The 21058-nt window shown below is 40.7% G+C and overlaps 2 protein-coding genes across 6 annotated transcripts in view; both read left to right on the plus strand.

Annotated features, from left to right (window-relative positions):
- ZBED1 (zinc finger BED-type containing 1) overlaps positions 1 to 12464 on the plus strand; it is a 30253-nt gene extending 17789 nt beyond the window's left edge. For 2 of the 3 annotated variants that reach the window (XM_089683837.1, XM_089683836.1), the window contains exon 2: positions 10021 to 12464. In XM_089683837.1, coding sequence (XP_089539963.1) covers positions 10077 to 12161 — 2085 coding nt within the window. In that variant the 5' untranslated portion in view covers positions 10021 to 10076 and the 3' untranslated portion in view covers positions 12162 to 12464. The remainder of the gene's footprint in view (positions 1 to 10020) is intronic. The other variant, XM_089683839.1, reaches the window with a different exon arrangement.
- DHRSX (dehydrogenase/reductase X-linked) overlaps positions 1 to 21058 on the plus strand; it is a 615232-nt gene that overhangs the window by 182626 nt on the left and 411548 nt on the right. The window lies entirely within an intron of this gene.

A 21058-nucleotide genomic window follows, 5' to 3' on the forward strand; every position in this document is an offset into this window, starting at 1 on the left:
CTATGACACATTGAGGCTGCTCCATTGCATTTTCACATTTTCTCTAACATAGTTTGGAAATTTCTGTCATACAGTTCAGAGAGATTAGCCGGAATTTGAATTCCAAGGTAGGTGATACTGCCTTTCTTCCAAGTGAAGGGGAAGTGTTCCTGGCAATGAGTAAGCAAAGATGGAGGGAGAGAAATGTTTAGTGCATATGGCATTGTATAATAATTTTTAAGTTTGATATTTGCCTGAAAAATGTCAGGTCAGTAAGGAGATTGGGCAGGGATGTGCGGGGTTCAGATAAGAATAGGAGCAGATCATCAGAAAAGGCTGCCATTTATATTCATCATTCTTCAGCCTAAGGCCCTTGATATCTAGGTTAGCACGCAGCCTGTTCAGGAAAGGTTCCAGGGTCAATATGAACACCAATGGTGAGAGAAGGCATCCTTGGCGTGTGCCATTTTTGATAGGGAAGGCGTTTGAGAGGTGGCCATTAATGCTCACTTTGGCTGATGGAGCAGAGTTTAACGCTGGGATACTAGCACACATTCGTGGGACCAAGCCGATTGCCTGAAGCACTGCTGCCATATAGTCCCAGGCCACTCAGCCAAACGCCTTCTCCTCATCAAGAGAGGAAAAAACCCTGATGGGTTTTGGTCGAGCGCCAATGATGTAGATTAAGCACATTTATGGTGTTGTCCCTCACCTCCTTGCCAGGTATGAAGCCTACTTGATTAAGAGAAATCCGAGAAGGGAGGACAGGTAATAGTCTCTTTGTTAATGTTTTGGCGTATAACTTTATGTCCTCGTTTAATAAGAAGATTGGCCTGTAGCTAGATGGTTGAGTCAGATCCTTGCCTTTTGGCAAGACTGTAATGTGAGCTTCAAGTAGGCATTCTAAAGAGACCTGCGAGGTAGGCAGGGAGTTAAGAGTTTGAAGCAGATGCGGAAGTAGTACTGTGTCAAAATACAATATTGGTGCGTAAGACCATCAGGTCCTGGGCTCTTTCCAGGCTTCGTCTGCTTTCGGGCAACCTCTAGCTCTTTGAGAGAGATATGCCTTTCTAATTCTTGAGCTTTCCGTGTAGGAATAGCTGCAGAACAGTAAGTTGACAAGAACTCTATAATCAAAAGAGAGCTTGCAGTCTGGGTATTCGGGTTTGGGTTTAAGGATGGAAGATTGTAGAGCTTTTTATAGTAAAACTCAAACTGTTTGTCTATGTCCTTGTTTTTAGCCAAGATATTGCCAGAGTGATCACAGAGATAGTGAATAGTACGGGGACCTTGAGATGTTTGAATAGCACGAGCTAGCAGTTTTCCACTCTTGTTGCCATGCTCGTAAAATACTTTTTGGTGGAGGACATAGTGTCAGCTTGTTCTTTTCCCTAATTCCATCAGCAGGAGAGAGCGAGTATGTTCAAGTTCTTGCAAAGTATTTTGTGCTCTCATTTGTGCACTCTCTCCAAGAACTGAATGCGATCGGTCCAGGATTGGATCAGGGTTTGATGCTCTCTTTTAACAACAGCAGACATGGAAAGAAATTCACCTTTAACCATGCACTTATTTGCCTCCCATAAGACCTTGGGGCTGATATCCGGGAGGCATTTTCTTTGTAGAAACTTGTAAGACAAGTGGTAATATGTCACACTTTTTCAGAATGCTACAAGAGAGAAGCATTCAGTGTCCAGATTTTTGTGGTAGCAATAGTTTCAGGGAAAACTAATGTCATTTGGACCAGGTGATGGTCGGAGAGAAACATAGGTTCAATTGTAGCCTGGTGGAGAAATGGGAGGTCTGTTTGCATTAAAAAATAATCAATTCTTGAATATTTTTGGTGGGGATCAGAAAAGAAAGTATAATCCCTATCATTTGGGTGTATGTGCGCCAAGAGTCGTGGAAAGACCGCATGTAATTGCAACTTAATTTGGCACAGGGCCCTGTACGGCAGGACCAAAATTCCAGAAGAAGAGTCAGCTAAGGGGGTACATTAAAATCTCCCCCTAGAATTAACATCCCAGAATGAAATTTGAATAAAAGTTTGCAGATTTTTCAAAAGAAGGATACTTGTCATTCATGGGGCAGTAGATATTCGCTAAGGTGATCGGCTGAGAGGCCAAAAAGCCCTTCAAAAATAGGTATCTACTGTCAGGATCGATCAAAGAATCAAAAATTAGAAGTTGAGAGTGTTATGATAATAAAATTGACACCCTTTAGTCTTAGAATGGGGACTGGTGACACGTAGTGCTGTAGAAAATGTCTTACTGGTAAGATATTGTATAGAGTCTGATCTAAAATGTGTTTCTTGTATGAAACTTATTTGGGCTTTGTTTGGCCAATGCAGACAGATTTGAGAGTGGTTCTCTGGTATGTTCAGGCCCTTAGCATTAATAGAAAGACATTCAGAGACAAGGTATTGTCAGAAGTGGTGAATTGATTCATATTGTGGCGTGGAATGCTCAAAGGAGGGGTCAGAGTTAATAGAGTTACAGCAGGAGGCAATCCAAGAGAGTGTGTGAGCTAATATGTCAGACTACTTTGACCCCAGTGGAGGAGGGCTTCAAGCGAATTTGTTAGAAGAGTTTGGAGGGGGGGGATAACGAAGGGCAAGGGAAAGAAAGAGAAGAGAAAAGAAAAGAAAAAAAAGGGAGGGGGAATGAGCAAGAACCCCGGAGATGGAAATAAATCAGTCCACCTAATGAAAGGAAGAGAAGGGTTGGAGGTTCATTCACCCACTAGGTTGGTGCTGTGTGGGGTTGTGAAAAGGAATAAAGCGGTCTCGAGATCGCACAAAGGAGGACTTAAGTTGCATATGATAGGGAAGTAATGGAAGCCAGAATTGGAGGAGTACAATAGATATGGGAAACCTTAGATCAATAAAATCATTCTTCATCTAAGCACAATTCAGTGTCATGCTACATACACATCAGATATGCTAAAGCACTTGTAACAAGAAACAGATACTAAGATTGACTTGAAAGATTGCATAAAGGATTATACGAACCCAAAGCGCAACACAACATCATGTAATCATATCGCAGATCCTGTGTCACTTGAGGGGGAGGTGGTTCAAAACATATATTGAAAACCATTGAATTTGGTAAGGCTGACACTCCAAAGGGGGATCTCACCACAGATTATTGGAGTAACAATTGTCATTGGGACCCCCTCATGTGTAGCCAGGTAATCTGTTATCAGGATACCCAAAAGTACCTCAAAGATGTAGAACTACCTCAAAAAGTTGCCTCTCTTTAAAACGTGAGAGGAATTGTCATAGGTAGCATGGTATTCATGTAGATTAGATTAATTTTAGGGGGAGTCAGTTAACCTCTCCGTCAGCAAGGGACTGAGCCAAAGCCCATCAAGCAACTATATTTGAGGATCCAGCTAACCTTTGCATCATATGTTCCTAAACAATAAAGCTCTAAAAAGAGCATGTAATACAAGACAAGTATAATAAAAGTAAAAAAAAAAGCTAATATAAGAAAAGCACCAGTCTGCACTCAACTTGGGAAGGCATGAGAAGAGGATGGAAAGGGAAAGGGAAAAAGGGTGGGGGGGAGAAAAGGGGGGGGGGGGAAAGGAAGGGGCAGATGGGGGGAAGGGTGTGGGAGAAGGAGAGAGAGAGAGGACTAAAAGGATGGGGAAGAGACAGGGAGAGGGAGAGAGATGGGGGGAGGAGGGGGGAAATCGGCAGGCAAGTACCCTGTTTAGCATCCTGAAACAGCTAATTTCTCTACAAATGTTCATGAGCAGTTACCAAATCACCAAAGGTAATATTATCTGGTATATATTGGAGAGCGATATAGAAATAACAGCATCACAAAGGGTGAAGAGTACTTCCAACTATCATCATCTTCACATAACTTCCAAGGCATACCATCTTCTACCTTGTCATGGCATCAAACGTAAGAGTTGATGAAATGGCCCAGCCTGATTCAAGAGGTCTCAACTGTTGTAGCGCCTGTGTTATCAGCATTATAGAAAATTTTCCAGGGATCAACGTCTATTGTAGTTAAGACCTGCTCATACACTTGGGTAGCGTATGTATGTAGAGAAAGGCTTGGTGGCTGGTTAAAGAAGTAAGTTACTGTCATGTGGATATGGGGGGGAAAGCTAGTTCTCCAAAAAAAGGGAAGGGCATACGCTATATGTCGGGAATAGCAAGACTGGGCAAATCAGGTAACATAAAGGCAGTACTTAACTGCAGCCAGAAGCAGAGTTGACTGTAAGCTCTTGAGACTCAACACTGTGTGGGAAACACATTTGGGCTGTGTCGATCTGTGAAGGATGTGCAACAAGGGGTGTAGGGCTCATCTGTTCTGAAGTGTAATTTGAGAGAGATCTTAGAAAAGTTTTATTTTAGTCTAATGGTAATGAATGCAATCCCGCTCTCTAGCTTTGCGAAGTATCTCCTCTTTTAGAGGAAAGTTAACCAAGCAACAGATAACATCTCAGGGCGGTTCCATTTACCGGGGTCCAGAGCGCAAGGCTCTATGGATTCTCTCCATTTCTAGAGGTAACTTAGGCGGACGGGCAAGCAGTTTGTTAAAAATGGAGCTCCAGAGTTCCCAAGTTCACCGTCTCAGGCAGCCCCGTATTCTGATGTTGCACCTGCAGCCCCGTTTATCCAGGTCTTCAAGATGTCTGTGCATCTCTAATAGATGTGGTAGTTGGGCATCATAGGTCCGCTGCACCGGGCAAATAACACCGGCATGTATATAGGTAGTTTTTTTCCACCTCTCCTATGTTGGAAGCGATACTCTAGCCATCTGAGCGGAGGTCTGTAATTGCAGCCATTAGGGTAATTTTGATATTTAAAGCCACCGTTTGTAGGTCCAGTAAGCTGGGAGGCAAGGTGGCTGGAGCAAAAATCATTCCTACGCAGTTTGTCGGGGCCTCGGAGCCACTGCTGGGAGAGTGGGAGGTCGAGGCCTGTGAGGCCATGCGAGTGCAGAACAACTCAGGGATGTTCCGGCTGAGCTGCGTACCTGTGTCCTGGGGTGTGTGGGGGGGGGGCAAAGGCACTCCTGCTTGACTTTCCTGTAGCAAAAGAAAATTGGTGGCTCCCATAGGGGTGATTAGTAGCCCTCGACATGCAAGAGTTCCAAGTTCAAGCAGCCGTCACGGCAAAAATAACATTTCTTATAGCAAGTAACAACTGTTATAGCATAGCAATTTGAGCCTCATATATCCAGTTTAGTAACCTTAGCTTTATCCGTATTTACCTGGCTTTAAATTATTTAAAGCGCAGCACCATCCAGAAGGGGAAGTTCCGCTTTAAGGCCTCGTCCCCCGCTCCCCATTAAGGCACCTTTGGGGAGCGGGTACCTGCTTAGGCGATCGGAAGTTGAAGTTTTCCTCCCCTCCTCTCCCCCATTGTCTTCTGGGAAACGTGACAGGTCCCAGACGACTATGGGACTATTCAAAGAGCGCAGTGCTACTCGCGCATGTGCAGTGGGCACCCGGCTGTGAAGCTGCAATCTGTCACAGCTGAGTGCCCACACTGAAGATGCCGGCAGTGGGGAGAGAGAACGGCCAGTGAAACTGGCTGCAGTGAGGACACCGCTGGATTGAGGGACAAGTGAGTGTCTGTTTTTGAAAAGTCAGCAGCTACAGGTTTTGTAGCTGTGACTTTTATATTTTAAGGCATTTGATACAGTTCCACATAATGATCTAATGCACTGCTTACAAAAAAAAAAGGAACACATTGAAAACACATCAGATCTCAATGGGGAAATATATCATGCTGGATATCTATACTGATATGGACTGGGTAATGTGTTAGAATTGTAAGGATGCCCCATCGTTTGATGGAAATTAAAATTACCAACCTACAGAGAACTGAATTCAAAGACACCCTGAAAATCAAAGTGAAAAAATTATGCAGCAGGCTAGTCCATTTTGCTGAAATTTGCAGCAACTCAGAATGGTACTCAGTAGTTTGTATGGCCCTCATGTGCTTGTATGCACGCCTGACAACATTGGGGCATGCTCCTAATGAGACGATGGATGGTATCCTGGGGTATTTCCTCCCAAATCTGGACCAGGGCATCACTGAGCTCCTGGACAGTCTGAGGGGCAACCTGGTGGTGTCGGATGGACCGAAGCATGATATCCCAGAGGTGCTCTGTTGGAGTTAGGTCAGGTGAGCATGGGGGCCATTCAATCTACACTGCTCAAAAAACTTAAAAGGAACACTTTGAAAACACATCAGATCTCAATGGGGAAAAATATCATGCTGGATACCTATACTGATATGGATTGGGTAATGTGTTAGGAACATAAGGATGCTCCATCATTTGATTAAAATTTAAATGATCAGCCTACAGAAGACTGAATTCAAAGACACCCTGAAAATCGAAGTGAAAAATGATGCAGCAGGCTAGTCCATTTTGTGGAAAATTAATTGCAGCAATTCAAAATGGTATTCGGTAGCTTGTATGTCCACCACGTGCTTGTATGCATGCCTGACAACGTTGGGGCATGCTCCTAATAAGATGACGGATGGTGTCCTGGAGTATTTCCTCACAAATCAGTCTGAGGGGCAACCTGGCAGTGTCGGATGGACCGAAACTTGATATCCCTGAGGTGTTCTATTGGATTTAGGTCAGGCAAGCGTGGGGGCCATTCAATGGTATCAGTTCCTTCATCCTTCAGGAACTGCCTACATACTCTTGCCACATGAGGCTGGACATTGCCATGCCCCAGGAGAAACACAAGACCCACTGCACCAGCGTAGGGTCTGACAATGGGTCGAAGGATTTCATCCTGAAACCCAGCGGCAGTCAGGTTGCCATTGTCTAGCTTGTAGAGGTCTGTGTGTCCTTCCATGGATATGCCTCCCCGGACCATGCCTTCCCAGACCATCACTGACCTACCACCAAAACGGTCATGCTGAATGATTTTGCAGGCAGCATTATGTTCTGCACGGCTTCTCTAGACCCTTTCATGTCTGTCACATGTGCTCAGGGTGAACCTGCTCTCATCTGTGAAAAGCACAGGGCACCAGTGGGTGACCTGCCAATTTTGGTGTTTAATGGTAAATGCCAATCGAGCTCTATGGTGCTGGGCAGGGGGCACAGAGGACGTCGGGCCCTCAGGCCACCATCATGAAGTCTGTTTATGATTGTTTCATCAGAGACATTCACACCAGTGGTCTGCTGGAGGTAATTTTGTAGGGCTTTGACAATTCTCATCCTGTTCCCCCTTGCACAAAGGAGCAGATACTAGTCCTGCTGATGGGTTAAGGACCTTCTACAATACTGTTCAGCTTTCCTAAAGTAACTGCCTGTGTCCTGGAACCTCCTGAGACTGTGCTGGGAGACACAGCAAATCTTCTGGCAACGGCACGTTATGCTGTGCCATCCTAGAGAAGATGGACTGCCTGTAAAACCTCGGTAGGGTCCAGATAACGCCTCATGCTACCAGTAGTGACACTGACATAGCCAAATGTAAAACTAGCGAAAAACAGTCAGAAAAGATGAGTAGGGGAAAAATGTCAGTGGCCTCTGTAAAACCTGTAAAACTATTCCTGATTTGGGGGTCGTCTCATTGTTGCCCATCTAGTGCACCTGTTAAATTCATTAACACCAAAGCAGCTGAAACTGATTAACGACCCCCTCTGCTACTTAACTGACCAGATCAATATCCCAGAAGTTTAATTGACTTGATGCTATACTCTGAATAAAAAGCATTCCTTTAATTGTTTTCTTGAGCAGTGTGCAAAAGTTGTACAAGCTAGGACTGAGCGCGGTTATATATGGAGTTCACTCGGAACAGAAAAAAGTCACTAGTGGTGTACCACAAGGCTCTGTACTAGGTCCTGTTCTATTTAATCTATATGTAAGTGATATAAATTAAGGATTATTGGGTAAGGTATGTCATTTTTGCTAATGACGCAAAGGTGTGCAATAGGGTTGATATCCCTGGAGGTGTTTCTAACATGGAGCATGATTTGGCATTGCTGGAAGATTGGTAAAAAAAAAAGTGGAAATTGCAGTTCAATGTTTCTAAATGTAAAATAATGCACCTAAGGAAAAATAATCTCTTGAGAAAGTACAACATTAGGGGTACAGTGTTGGCCAGCACTACAGAGGAAAAGAGCTTGGGGGGTACTTATTTCAGATTATTTCCAAATGAGCAAGCAGTGTGACAGGCAGTGGTGAAAGCGAATAGAATTCTAGGATGCATCACTAGAGGCATCAGCAGCAGGAGCAAGGAGGTCCTGATTGCCCTATATAGATCTTTAGTTAGACCTCATTTACAATACTTTGTCCAGTTCTAGAAGACCTCACTTAAAAAAAGATATTGGTAGGATATAACAAGTCCAGAGACAGGTAACAAAAATGGTGAAAGGTCTGGGGGATAAAACATATCAAGAGTGACTTCAGAAACTTCACATGTACAGCCTGGAGGAAAGAAGGGAAAGGGGAGACATGACTGAAACCTTTAAATACATCAAGGGGGTGAGTAAGGTTCAGAAGGATTTTCATCTTGAAACCAAAATCAATAATAAGGGGATATGACCTTGAACTAACTGGAGGAAAGTTTAAAACTAATCTCAGAAAGTAGCGAGCCAGTCAACAGTAAATAGCTTCTATCATGCTTGAGACAAACATCTGTACTCCAAAAAAATATAAACAACCCCCCCCCCACCCCCCAGACTCGATGGACCACAGATATAAACTTAAAGGTTAGCTTAAAGGCAGCCGTTCAAAATACTGCCGCAGGAATGTTCACTGGGGACATTTTTGAATTGACAGTTGTGCTCAATACTTGAACAAAAATGAGCTGCATGGTAGAGTTGCCAGACAGAATCCTTTACTGCACCAATGCCACAAAAACGCCTGGTTACAATATTCCTGGCAACACCTTGACTTTTTTTTGGGCTTTTTTTGTGGCATTGACACAGTAAAGGCTTCTTTCTGGCAACTCGACCAGCAGTTCATTTTTGTTCAAGTATTCTCATATTGTATAAATTGATAAAAAGTGCAGTGCTAGAGAATTATAAATTATAAATATATATGCTCTTCCATAAAGACGAGAATCAATCCAAAAATTTCAAGTGAATAATAGAAAATCCAACAGCAAAGAAACACCGTAGGTCCAATGAGTGCCAAGGAAAACATCAGAGGGAGAAATCCTTCACCAACACCAAACACACTGTCCCTTACCGGAAGGTTTTGACTCCCAAAGGAAAGGTCAATATGCGCTGTATGTTTCCTGGAAACAACCAGTGGACTGAATGTACTTCATAGTGATCTTTTCTTCAATGTGAAGCTCATAACGAATACACCTGGAACTAGTGTAGCCTCATAAAGGGTATTCTAAGATGGAGAAAAAAGATTCCTCATAGTGTAGTAAATTTATAACCGTTTAATGAAATAGCAGTAATGCACATACATATTGTAAATTTAAAATCAGCTTGTCACCATATCCATAATAAGTTTGTTTCAAACTGATAAGATGGCCGCCACATTCCTGTGTGCAATTACATCATATGCTCTGGCTCCAGCCAACGCGTTTTGTCATCTGACGTCAGGCCCCTGACAATGTCACAGATGACGAAACGTGTTTCACGATTTCTGCCAGGGTATGCAAACTTTTGAGCACAACTGTACATAAAAAAACAATGGTAGGTTCTTGAGAGAGTGTGGGTAACCTAATGCTGTATGGCCAAATGATGACAAACTAAATGGTCTTGATAATGTTCCTTTTGCAGTTAAATACATAAAGATAGCTCTACTCAAAACAGAATGTAATACTGAGTTGATCAGCAGTATCAGATCTTATAAAGAGGTTCAGATCCCTGCCTGTTAGGTGTTTCATTGTAACTCCCTCCATATCACATCAAAATTCAGTAAATTGTGGCACAATCCAGATCTTCTGGAGTTACTACATTATGCATCAGTACGTATCTAACCATTACATTTAATATTTTATTTTAAACCTATTTTAACTTACAGATCGCTTAGTATACCTTGTAATGTGGCCATATTAAGCTTCCTCATTTATCTATATCTTCCTGCCTTTTAGCAGATCCATATTAATGACTGGAGGCATAACTGAAGAGGAGGAACACTAGGGAAACTATGGAAGCTAAAAGCAATGAAATCTTACAGCCAGATCTAAAGCTGGTTGCCCATCCTAGAGCAAAGAGTAAAGTATGGAAGTACTTTGGATTTGATACTAATGCTGAAGGATGCATCCTGCAGTGGAAGAAGATCTACTGTCGCATTTGTATGGCTCAGATTGCTTATTCTGGAAATACTTCCAACCTTTCTTACCATCTTGAGAAAAACCATCCAGATGAATTCTGTGAGTTTGTAAAAAGTAACACTGAACAAATGCGGGAAGCGTTTGCCACTGCTTTCTCTAAGTTAAAACCTGAATCATCCCAACAAGTTGTTCAGGAGTCATTAATAATAAAGAACTCTCATAGTTTTGATGGGAAGAAGCAAATTGAAGTTTCATCTGCTGTAGTAAACATGATTTGTGAAGGTATGTTTCCAGCTTCCATATTGGATGAACCTACTTTCAAATCCCTACTGAAAACTCTGGATCCAAGGTTTGAGATACCTAGCAGAAAATATATCTGCAGCAGGGTATTGCCTGAAAAATATCATACAGTTAGAGATGTTATATTGAAAGACCTAGTTGACATTTTGTGGTGTGGTATATCTACAGATCTGTGGAGAAATGAATACCAGAATAGGTCTTATGTGACCCTTTTCATTCACTTCATGACTCCTGATCCTTCTAGTTGTTTGTCCCTGAGCTCCCGTTGTTTGAAGACATTTGAAGTACCTGAGGAAAACAAGGCAGAATCAATCACACGAGTTTTGTATGAAACCTTTATTGAATGGGGAATAAGTAACAAAGTTTTTGGTGCTACCACAGATTACAAAAAATACATTATTAAAGCTTGTTCCCTCCTGGATATACCCATAGAAATGCCTTGCTTAGGCCAAACATTTGACATGGGAATACAGCAAGCTTTTCAGCTCCCAAAACTAGCAGGACTTCTTTCAAGGTGTAGGAAGTTGGTGGAATATTTTCAGCAGTCTTCAGTTGCTCGGTACATGCTTTGTGAGAAACAAAAACAGCAAAATATGCTTGCCTGCATGCTTATAAGCGATAAAGTTTCATGGTGGGGTAGCACACTTGCAATGCTGCAGTGCCTTAAGGAACAGCAGTTTATGATAGCTGGAGTTTTGGTGGAGGACAGTAATAATCATCACCTCATGCTTGAAGCAAGTGAATGGAATACCATTGAATGTCTGGTGGAATTGCTGCAACCTTTTAAACAAGTTACAGAAATGCTGTCGATGTCAAAATATCCCACTATAAGTATGGTAAAACCTCTTTTACATATGCTCCTTAACACATCTTTAAACATCAAGGAGACTGACCTAAAAGAAATAAGCATGGCCAAAGAAGTAATTGCCAAAGCTTTGTCAGCTACCTACCAACAGACACCTGAAATAGATATGTTCTTAAATGTTGCAACTTTTCTGGATCCGAGGTACAAAAGGCTTCCATTCCTGTCTGCATTTGAACGTTCTCAGGTCGAAAATCGTGTTATTGAAGAAGCAAAAAGTTTGCTGGACAGAAATAAAGAGCACTTAAGAATTGAGGAAAAAGTGTATACAATTCCAGAAGAACCAGCAGTAAAAAAAATGTTGATGTCCTCTACCGCTCTTCCATCCAGTAATATAAACAACATGCTGGCTGAAATCTTCTGCCAGTCTGGTGCTTCTGAAGACCAGGAGGAGTGCCATGCTCAGGTAGTTGAGGAACTGAGCAATTTTAAATCCCAAAAAGTACTTGGATTGAATGAAGATCCACTGAAATGGTGGTCTGATCGCTTGCAGTTATTTCCTTTGCTACCAAAGGTTCTCCAAAAATATTGGTGTATTGCTGCCACCAGAGTATTCCCTGGGCGTCTCTTTAGTTCATCATCAAATGTAGTAATTGCTAAGAGAAACAGATTAGCTCCTGCTCTTGTGGATGAACAGGTGTTTTTGTATGAGAACACAAGGAATTTCTCAGAAGCAGAACCTGAGGATGACTATGAAGGAGATTGGGGATTCCAACAAGAACATTTTTTTAATTTGAATGAATCGGTTAGTGTAGGCAGTAGTATATTTTCAGTTAGGGACAGTGGGTTTGTTTAAATGCCTGTTACTGGATGAATTTGCCTTATGACTCTTGTCAGCTACCAAAACATGTGGGCGTATTATGTAAAATCTATAAAGACTTATATGTATCAGTGGTTGTATTGATCAGTGCATTTCAAATGTGTGTATGGTTCAAAAATTGTGACCATAACTTTGTTCTAATGTCATATTTAATATTTATGCCATGTAGGCTATATTTAAAGTACTAACAGAATTAGAATAATTAGAGTGGATGTAAATTGTTTTATTAGTCTGTACCTAATTCAGCAGAACAAATTAAATAGTGCGTGGTCTTTTAAATACCTTCTTTTTTTGAAAAAAATATGCCTTTTTTTTATCAAAGTGTTGGATGGAGAAGTTGTGCTGTAGACATCAGAGTCCCTTCATTCTTTCATACTTCAAAGAAAGAATTGAATTGTTTGCTATTCGTCAGCAGCACAGTCATTTATCCTTAGCACACTTTGAGAAACATTCGAAACCTAATTGAATATAAGGATATATGTCCTACTAGGAAAACCAGATCTGATGGGTTACTTAACATGGATAAAATGGGAACAGATTATATTATTCAGCATAACTATTACCCTTGTGATATAATTTTGAAAATAAATATGAAAATAGGAATTAAATCTTGAGGCTACCAAGCAATAAGAGTATGTATTGAGGAGATGAAACATCAACTTAGAAATGTACTTATACAGTTAGGTCCATATATATTTGGAGACAGGCACCATTTTATTTTTTTCAGGTATTTACCAAAACATATTCAAGCTATAGTTATATAATGGATATGAGCTGAAAGTGCACTCTCAGGTTTAATTTGAGGGTATGTACGTCCAAATTGGAGGAAGGGTTTAGGAATTACAGCTCTTAAGAGTAGCCATCCCCTGTTTTTCAAGGGAATAAAAGTAATTGGACAATTGAACCAAAAGCTGTTTCATGGCCAGGTGTGGGCTACTCATTCATTATTTCTTCATCAATTAGGCAGGTAAAAGGTTTGGAGTTGATTCTAAGTGTGATATTTGCATTTGGAATCTATTGCTGTGAACCTACATCATGTGTTCAAAGGAGCTTTCCATGCGAGTGAAACAGCTCATTGTAAGGCTTCAAAAACAAAACAAATCCATCAGAGAGATAGCAGCAACATTAGGAGTGGCCAAATCAACAGTTTGGTACATTCTGAGGAAAGAAGAACGCACTGGTGAGCTCAGCAACATAAAAAGGCGTGGACATCCACGGAAGGCAATAGTGGTGGATGATCACAGGATCCTCTCTATGTTAAAGAAAAACCCATTCACATCATCCAGAGAAGTAAAAGACACTCTCCAGGAGGTGGGCGTATCATTGTCAAAGTCTACAATCAAGAGAAGACTTCACGAGAGCAAATACAGAGGGTTCACCACACGGTGCAAACCATTCATAAGCCGGAAGAATAGAAAAGCCAGATTGGACTTTGCCAAAAAACATCTAAAAAAGCCAGACCAGTTCTGGAAAAGCATTCTTTGAACGGATGACACTAAGATTAATAAGTACCAGAATGAAGGGAAGAAAAAAGTGTAGAGAAAGCTTGGAGTAGCTCATGATCCAAAACACACAACATCATCTGTAAAACATAGTGGAGGCAGTGTGATCACATGGGCATGCATGGTTTCCAGTGGCACTGGGTCACCGGTGTTTATTGATGATGTGCAGAAGACAGAATCAGCCGGATGAATTCTGCAATGTTTAGAGATATACTGTCAGCCCAGATTCAGCCAAATGCAGCAAAGTGGATTGGATGGAGCTTCACAGTACAGATGGACAATGATCCAAAACACACTGCAAAAGCAACCAAGGAGCTTTTAAAGGAAAATAAGTGGAATATTCTGCAATGGCCAAGTCAATCACCTGATCTCAACCCCATTGAGCATGCATTTCACTTGCTGAAGGCAAAACTAAAGGCAGAAAGACCCACAAACAAAGAACAACTGAAGAAAGCTACAGTTAGAGCCTGGCAAAGCATCAGAAAGGAGGAAACCCAGTCTTTGGGAATGTCCATGGGTTCCAGACTTCAGGCAGTCATTGCCAGTAAAAGATTCTCAACAAAATATTACAAATGAACATTATATTTATACTTATATTAATTTGTCCAATTACTTTTGGTCCCTTGAAAAAGGGGGATGGCTACTCTTAAGAGCTGTAATTCCTAAAACTTTCCACCAATTTGGATGTACATGCCATGAAATTAAACCTGAGAATGTGCACTTTCAGCCCTTATCCATTATAGAACTATAGCTTGAATATGTTTCGGTAAATATCTGGAAAAAAAAACTAAAATTGTGCCTGTGTCCAAATTTATATGGACCTAGCTGTATTTGTATATCAGTGTATGCTGTTAGTAAAAATCAGTCCTCCTATCATCATCATTGATACAATTTTGTAGTCTTTATAGATAGGTAACTTTAAATGAATATGTTGAAACAATATTGTAGAATTTCTACATAACCAGATTATTCCTCAGTTGAGTAGTCCAGGGTCTAGTCCCCAAACAGTATTTAAAAGTTCAGGATCCACTGATCCAAGAGAATAGGTGATACCAAATGTCCTCTACTGGCTTCTCTGTAGGTATATTTGGAGAATTCTCTATCTGTGACACTGCAGACTTAGCTTTTTGGGACAGAAATATGGACTGCACTTGCTGACTTAAACTGGCAAGCATGGGGTTGTTGACCCTATTGTTAGTCAGACACCTAGTGAGTCATCAAGGGTCCATTCACTCTTGTCTGCTTTCCTTCAAAAAGGCACATAAAGCTGGCTTCTGTGGAAGTGATCATGTCCACAGTTTGATATGCTAAGTGCTGATCCCTGACGCTGCCACTCTTTTCCGGGTCCAAGGGGTCACTTTTCTTTAGAGAAATGAAAGCACTGGTGCCTGAACTATGCTCTCATTTTGCATTGGCTGAAGAGGAGACATCTATTTGGACTCCATAAAGAGAAACTGTTTACTTGTAACACCAATAAAGTTCAATTAAGAATGTAAAATGTAATATTACATACATGCAGGCAAAATACACATAAATACAGCTAGAAAGCACTTACTTTAATGAGCTTTACGTTGCATATTTTGGGTGTGATTTTAAGCCTAGAATTATTTGTTATGAAGTCAACACTGTCTCATCTTTTTTATTTAATGGGATTTTAGAATATATGAAAGAGATTTACTAAACTGGCACACTCAGGATCTCAGTAACTGTGCATGGTAGCCAATCGGCCAATTACTAATATCTACCTGTAAAAATATATTCTTAGTTAAAAATATGGGGGAAAAAATCATGAAACATGAAAATACACTGCTATGTATTAATTATTTAGGTCTGCTTTCTGAAAATATAATTTTAGGGAGTCTTTATTAAGCTTTCAAGCTGATAATGTTCGGCCGCATCTTGAATGTGCCATTTAGTTCTGGTCACCAGGCCTCAGAAAGGATGTGCTTGAATTGGAGAGCCCAAAGAAAGGCAGCAAAGCAAATACGGGGACTGGATGACCTCCATTACGAGACTACAAGCACTAAACTTATTCTTCTTGGAGAAGAGACACTTGAGAGGAGGTATGATAGTGATGTAGAAATATCTCAATGGTGATTCTAGCATAGGGAAAATACTATTCAGTTTTCATGGAGCTAAACTGTGTAGGGGGTCCTTTGCTGTCAGTGTGGTAAGGATGGGGCTCTCCCTTCCACAATCGATGTTGTCAGCTAGAAGTGTCTAACCCGGTACTAAACAGCTTTGTCACCCTGGGACAGGCAATGTGTTAGGACTACATAACACCTCCCTCTCTTCCTCTTTACAGGGCAAGGTGTTTTGCAGTCAACAGAGATAGCAGGGAAAAATGCTAACTGTTAACTTCCTTTGCTTTCTGTAGTCGGATTGTTTATCAGCTCACAAGATTTCTAAATGGATGAAAAGCTATCTTTTTTGCACTTGTCGAACAGATATAATAAAAGGCTTTTGATGTTATATCTAAGAGACCAAAACTGAATTTATTGTTAGAGCTTACATACACTTACAGGCTCCTCTTGTCTACTGAAATTGCTTATTCTGTTTTCAATGTACACTGTGAGGTGCACAGAGTGCATTAGAACCTGAAGCAAGTCAGATAGAGCCCGCCTCATTTCCCATTAGCCATTGGAGTCAGAAGGGTATTGTGATGTTTTCAGGAAGCTGTGTACAGCACCTTCTCAGCCCCTCCAACCAGCCATGACCTGCCTGCATGCATAGAGAAGCACAGAGACCAAGTGATGACACCACTGAGTTTAAAAGTATGTAACGGAGCTGGAAAGGTTATATTTAAAAACTTAACGTGTTGATGTAGGTGGAAAAGAGGAACCAAGGGAGCCAAAGTATAATCCGATTAGACTTCAGTGTAATGCAATTAAGTAATGCATGTGTGTATTCTTGGCACAAACAAGGCTTTATTTTGGCAATATTGTATTGGAAAAATTATTTTATATACTATGCAATCTAAAGAGATAAAATAAAAAAAAATGCACTTTTTTAGTCTGAACAGAGTCCGTTTTAAAGCAACTAATAATACTGTAGATAAAAAGTGCATATTTAATTCAATAATTCGTTCTATTTTTAGTATGATTTTAAAGATTAACTGCTTCCGAGCTTCCCTATACCAGAAATACTGCTAAAGGGCGGCACGGGTGCGCAATATCACATATATATACGTTATTTTGCAGTACTGGGTAGGGAGCCACCACTCGCGGCCTTCGCTGTCAATCAGCAGGACCCGGCTGGATATTCCCCACTGGCACCCGGTGATCTCCGAGCATTTCCTATGGGGAGTGACCTGTATGTAAACAATACAGATTTCACACTGCTGCACACTGCTTTGTATGGCTCTGCATAGCAGAGCTATACAAAGCAGTGTGCTTACAGTGAAACACGCATAGAGTCCCCATAGTAAAACATCACACAGTTAACCCTTTGATCGCCCCACATGTTAACCCCTTCCTGCCCAGTGCCATTAGTACAGTGTCAGTGCTTTTTAGTAGCACTGATCATTTTGGTGTCACTGGGGATGTATATATAAGACGCTGATTGCCACCATTACTAGTAAAGAAAAAAAAAAAAATAACAGTATATATACCACCATTTGTAAATGCTATAACTTTCATGTATTGGAATTTTTTTTAGCAAAGACATAGCAGAATATATTTTGGCCTAAATTTATGACGAAATTTGATTTTTAACATTTTTATTACTGGACATGTTGAATAGAAAATCTATTTCTTCAAAATTGTTTTTTTTTTTTGTTTGTAGCGCAAAAAATAAAAACAACACAGGCGATCAAATACCACCAAAAGAAAGCTCTATTTGTGGTGCAGTGTTGCTTGCATGACCATTCAATTGTCAGTTAAAATAACGCAGCGCCGTATCGCAAAAAATGGCCTGGTCAGGGAAGGGGGGTAAATCCTCTGGAGGGCAAGTGCTAAAATATTAATGGTAAAAAAAAGTAGAAATAAAAAAAAATACCTGAAAAATAATACCTAAGGGGAGAAAGGAGCTATTTAAGGGAATAATAAGGGGTAAAACAGGAGCAAATACTACTATTTTACTTTTAAGGTTGCTTTAACTGGTTAAACTTGCAGATCAAAAGACACGCCTTATCTACAGATGAGAGAAACCTGATGTAACAACCTCATATTTCTTAAAGCTGAAGTTTAGTTATGTAAATCAGCACCAGGGGCAGTACGTGCATGAATGAAGAGCGTCCATTGTGCTGGTGGCTGCTGTGTACCTTGAAATCGGCTACCCTCTGGCCCCTGAATACCCCCGCAACTGTAATCTTCCGATGTTGCAGGGGCAATTTATATGAGCGACTTCATCTGTCACAGTTATCAAAAGTGCTGACTGTGCTTTTTCTGCCGCCGTTCCATTAATAGAAGCCATAATATCAACTCCCATAATGGAAAACTCTCTATGAATGTAAGAAGTAGACCTTTCATTCATTTATCCACCCATCCTCCCTTCGTAGAGTGCTTTTCATTGTGAAAACCAATAGTATAGCTTTTATGAATGGAGTGTGGGGCAGTCACAGTCAACACTTTTGGCTAGTTCTCCTAAGAGACGAATTTGCACATATTAACCCTCTGCTACTTCTGGGGTATCCGCAGGGAAGAGGAAGGAAGATTTCAAGGAACACAGCAGCCACCAACACACAGGACGCTGTTCATTCATGTAAGTACTGTTCTTGCTGCTGATTATAAAAGAAAAAAAAATAAATTTCAACTGATACTTCCAAACACTGGACGTTGACACAGGAGCTTCTGCAGCTGCTGCTGGGACACAGAGCATGTCCTGGCTGTCATTTTGACAGCTAGGTTTTGTTGCTGTAGCATCTAGGAAACTGGGCAAAAAGGGCAGGATGTGGAGGATATTCCCTAGGAACGTAAATGAAGTTTTTGGGATGTATCAAATATGACCAAAGCCCTTATTTGGGTAACTATCAAGAAAGAGATCCAAGCAATCAATGTATTCAGTATAGTAACTGAACTTATTTACAAGTCTAGATGTGATCTACTAAACTTTAAAGTGAAAAAACATACATGGAATTGTCCTGCAATATGAAGTTAAACATGAACAATCTTTGAAATATGTAATCTTGGTCCTTTCTAAATTTTGAATAGGTCACAGACATAAGGACATTACAGCATGTCTTTTTTAGATTGGGTGGGAGGGGTGTATTTATGCTGGATAGAACCCCGATTTGAATTTTATATCTCAATTAAAAATATAGAAATATACAGCATGGACAAATTAACTGCCTTTTCCTTTTAAAAACTCCTCTGTAGTCCACAATGGCTGCCCAGTTAAATGATGGACAAGGGTAGGTAGATGGAGCTAGTACCCCAAAACTGTACCCTGTGGTGGATCAGTCTTGGTGCATATGCACTGCGCAGGCAGCACACATGTCCTAAAGGACCTTCAGATTCAAATAAGAACAATGCACATGCTCAAATATAAGAGTGCATTTTTTTAAAATAGTACCCTAAATGTACCCAATGGTATTCTTCATGTTTATGGGGGCTGGACGTACCCCCTTCATCAGGGGTTTAGTACTACATATTGTGAATGATACAGATGGTAGACTCTGAGTAGGTGCAAGGAACAGAATAAGGCAAAAGCTTCTGTATGGTCTATTACTTGGCAGCTGATTATGACATTTTGTTTCAGAGTTCTGAAAGTACACTGAAATACATTTTGTGGTCTTTTAGTGGACTGTTATACTGAAAGTAAACACTTTTGACATCTTTGCGTGTGGTGCTTTGTATTGTTCTTCAGACAGGAAAATATGGCAACATCTCACTGAAGACCAAGAGACCTTCAAGGACTGGCCTGGTCATGCAAATTTGCCCTTAGTACTGTATCCAAGACAGAAAAACTGTTTGAAATGAAGCTCCCCTTTAATTTATCTGTTTACCAATATTTTTCTAAATGTGAATAGAACTTATTTGAACCAAAGGTTGGCTTTTAAAACAAAATGTGGAAATGTATTCTAATGCATTTGTGTGCATATTTAATCCTGGTTGTTTTATTTTTACATAGAACTTGAAGTTAATGTAAATGCAGATACCTGTTTAGTACTGGTTAGAAATAAAATATTTTTATGTGCCTGATTATCTGAGTTTTGTTTCCATATCGATAGGCAATTTTGTCTAAGTCCTTGATCCATCTTTACTTCAGGTTGCTGATAACTGAATGAAATGCTACAGTCACATCATATACGATAGTATAGAGCACACTGTTTCAGCTGTTTTATGATGATAAATTGTGTAACATGACAAAGGACTATATGGTCCTTTATCATGTTACACAATTTAATTTAAAGTACGCTTCTTCTCATTTACTTTTCGTTTTATTTAAAAAGACTAGTCTTAAGTACAGTGATGAGGGTAAATAAAATCTAGATCATATTATTGACATGATTATGTTGGCAGATTTTCTCCAAGATTTATACATTATAATTCATGCTGGATTACAGTTAATCATATTGGCCCTAGTTGATTATTACAGTATATTTGGATGCAGCCTGCTATTTCTCTTTCCTCTTAGTCCTGCCAATCTGTTTTGCAGTTCAAAAATACCATTTCTGCATCCAACATACTTGCTGGTTCCCCAATGTGGTTTGAATTTCCGGCTCCCACATCTATACAATGTTGTATAGCGTAGTTGCTGGCAGGACAAGAGTCACGTAGTGTGCAGCAGAGGATCAGGAATCTTACAGTATCAGAAATATTAGATTATAAAGATTCTTTTAAGTGGTTGTAAACTCTTAGGATAGGTAGACGCTATTGTGGGCGGTTGTGGGTGCGAGGATCACAGTTGTTTTCTATACCCACAACCACCCGCAGCCAAAACACACTGCTCTATACGAACGCGCAGGTCTGCCGACACCCCTGTGTATCTAAAACTGCAGCACGCTTGCAGGTGCAGGAACCTGCAATTTCCCAGCCACTGTGTTTTAAAAATGGTGAAGGAGCCCTTTTCCTGCATGAAACACAAATGAATGGTCTGTCATGCCCGAGAAAACGAGACTCGCAGAGCCGCAATAGTGAGCCTAGCCTTACATATACCCACTGAAGTGAAAAGCCTCAGATGATACATGGAGATGAAACTAATACTCCTACATAAGTTGTTCTTGTTTATCTGCAACCCTGTCTTCTCTACAGCCTTCTAAAACACACAGATCAGACATTTTCTCAGCTCCAATAGGCATTGAGTGGGGATCTGACTTCACATGATCCATAGCATTCAGTAAGGTGCTGAGTTTAATTTGAGACCTGAGTGGAGGGAATAGACACACACCCTCCTACTCAGTCTCATAGGGAAATGTGTGCAGGTGAGGCT

Source organism: Staurois parvus, unplaced genomic scaffold (genome assembly GCF_062004578.1).
Source record: "Staurois parvus isolate SC_StPar_1 unplaced genomic scaffold, SC_StPar_1.0 ptg000324l, whole genome shotgun sequence".
Taxonomy (NCBI): Eukaryota; Metazoa; Chordata; class Amphibia; order Anura; family Ranidae; genus Staurois; species Staurois parvus.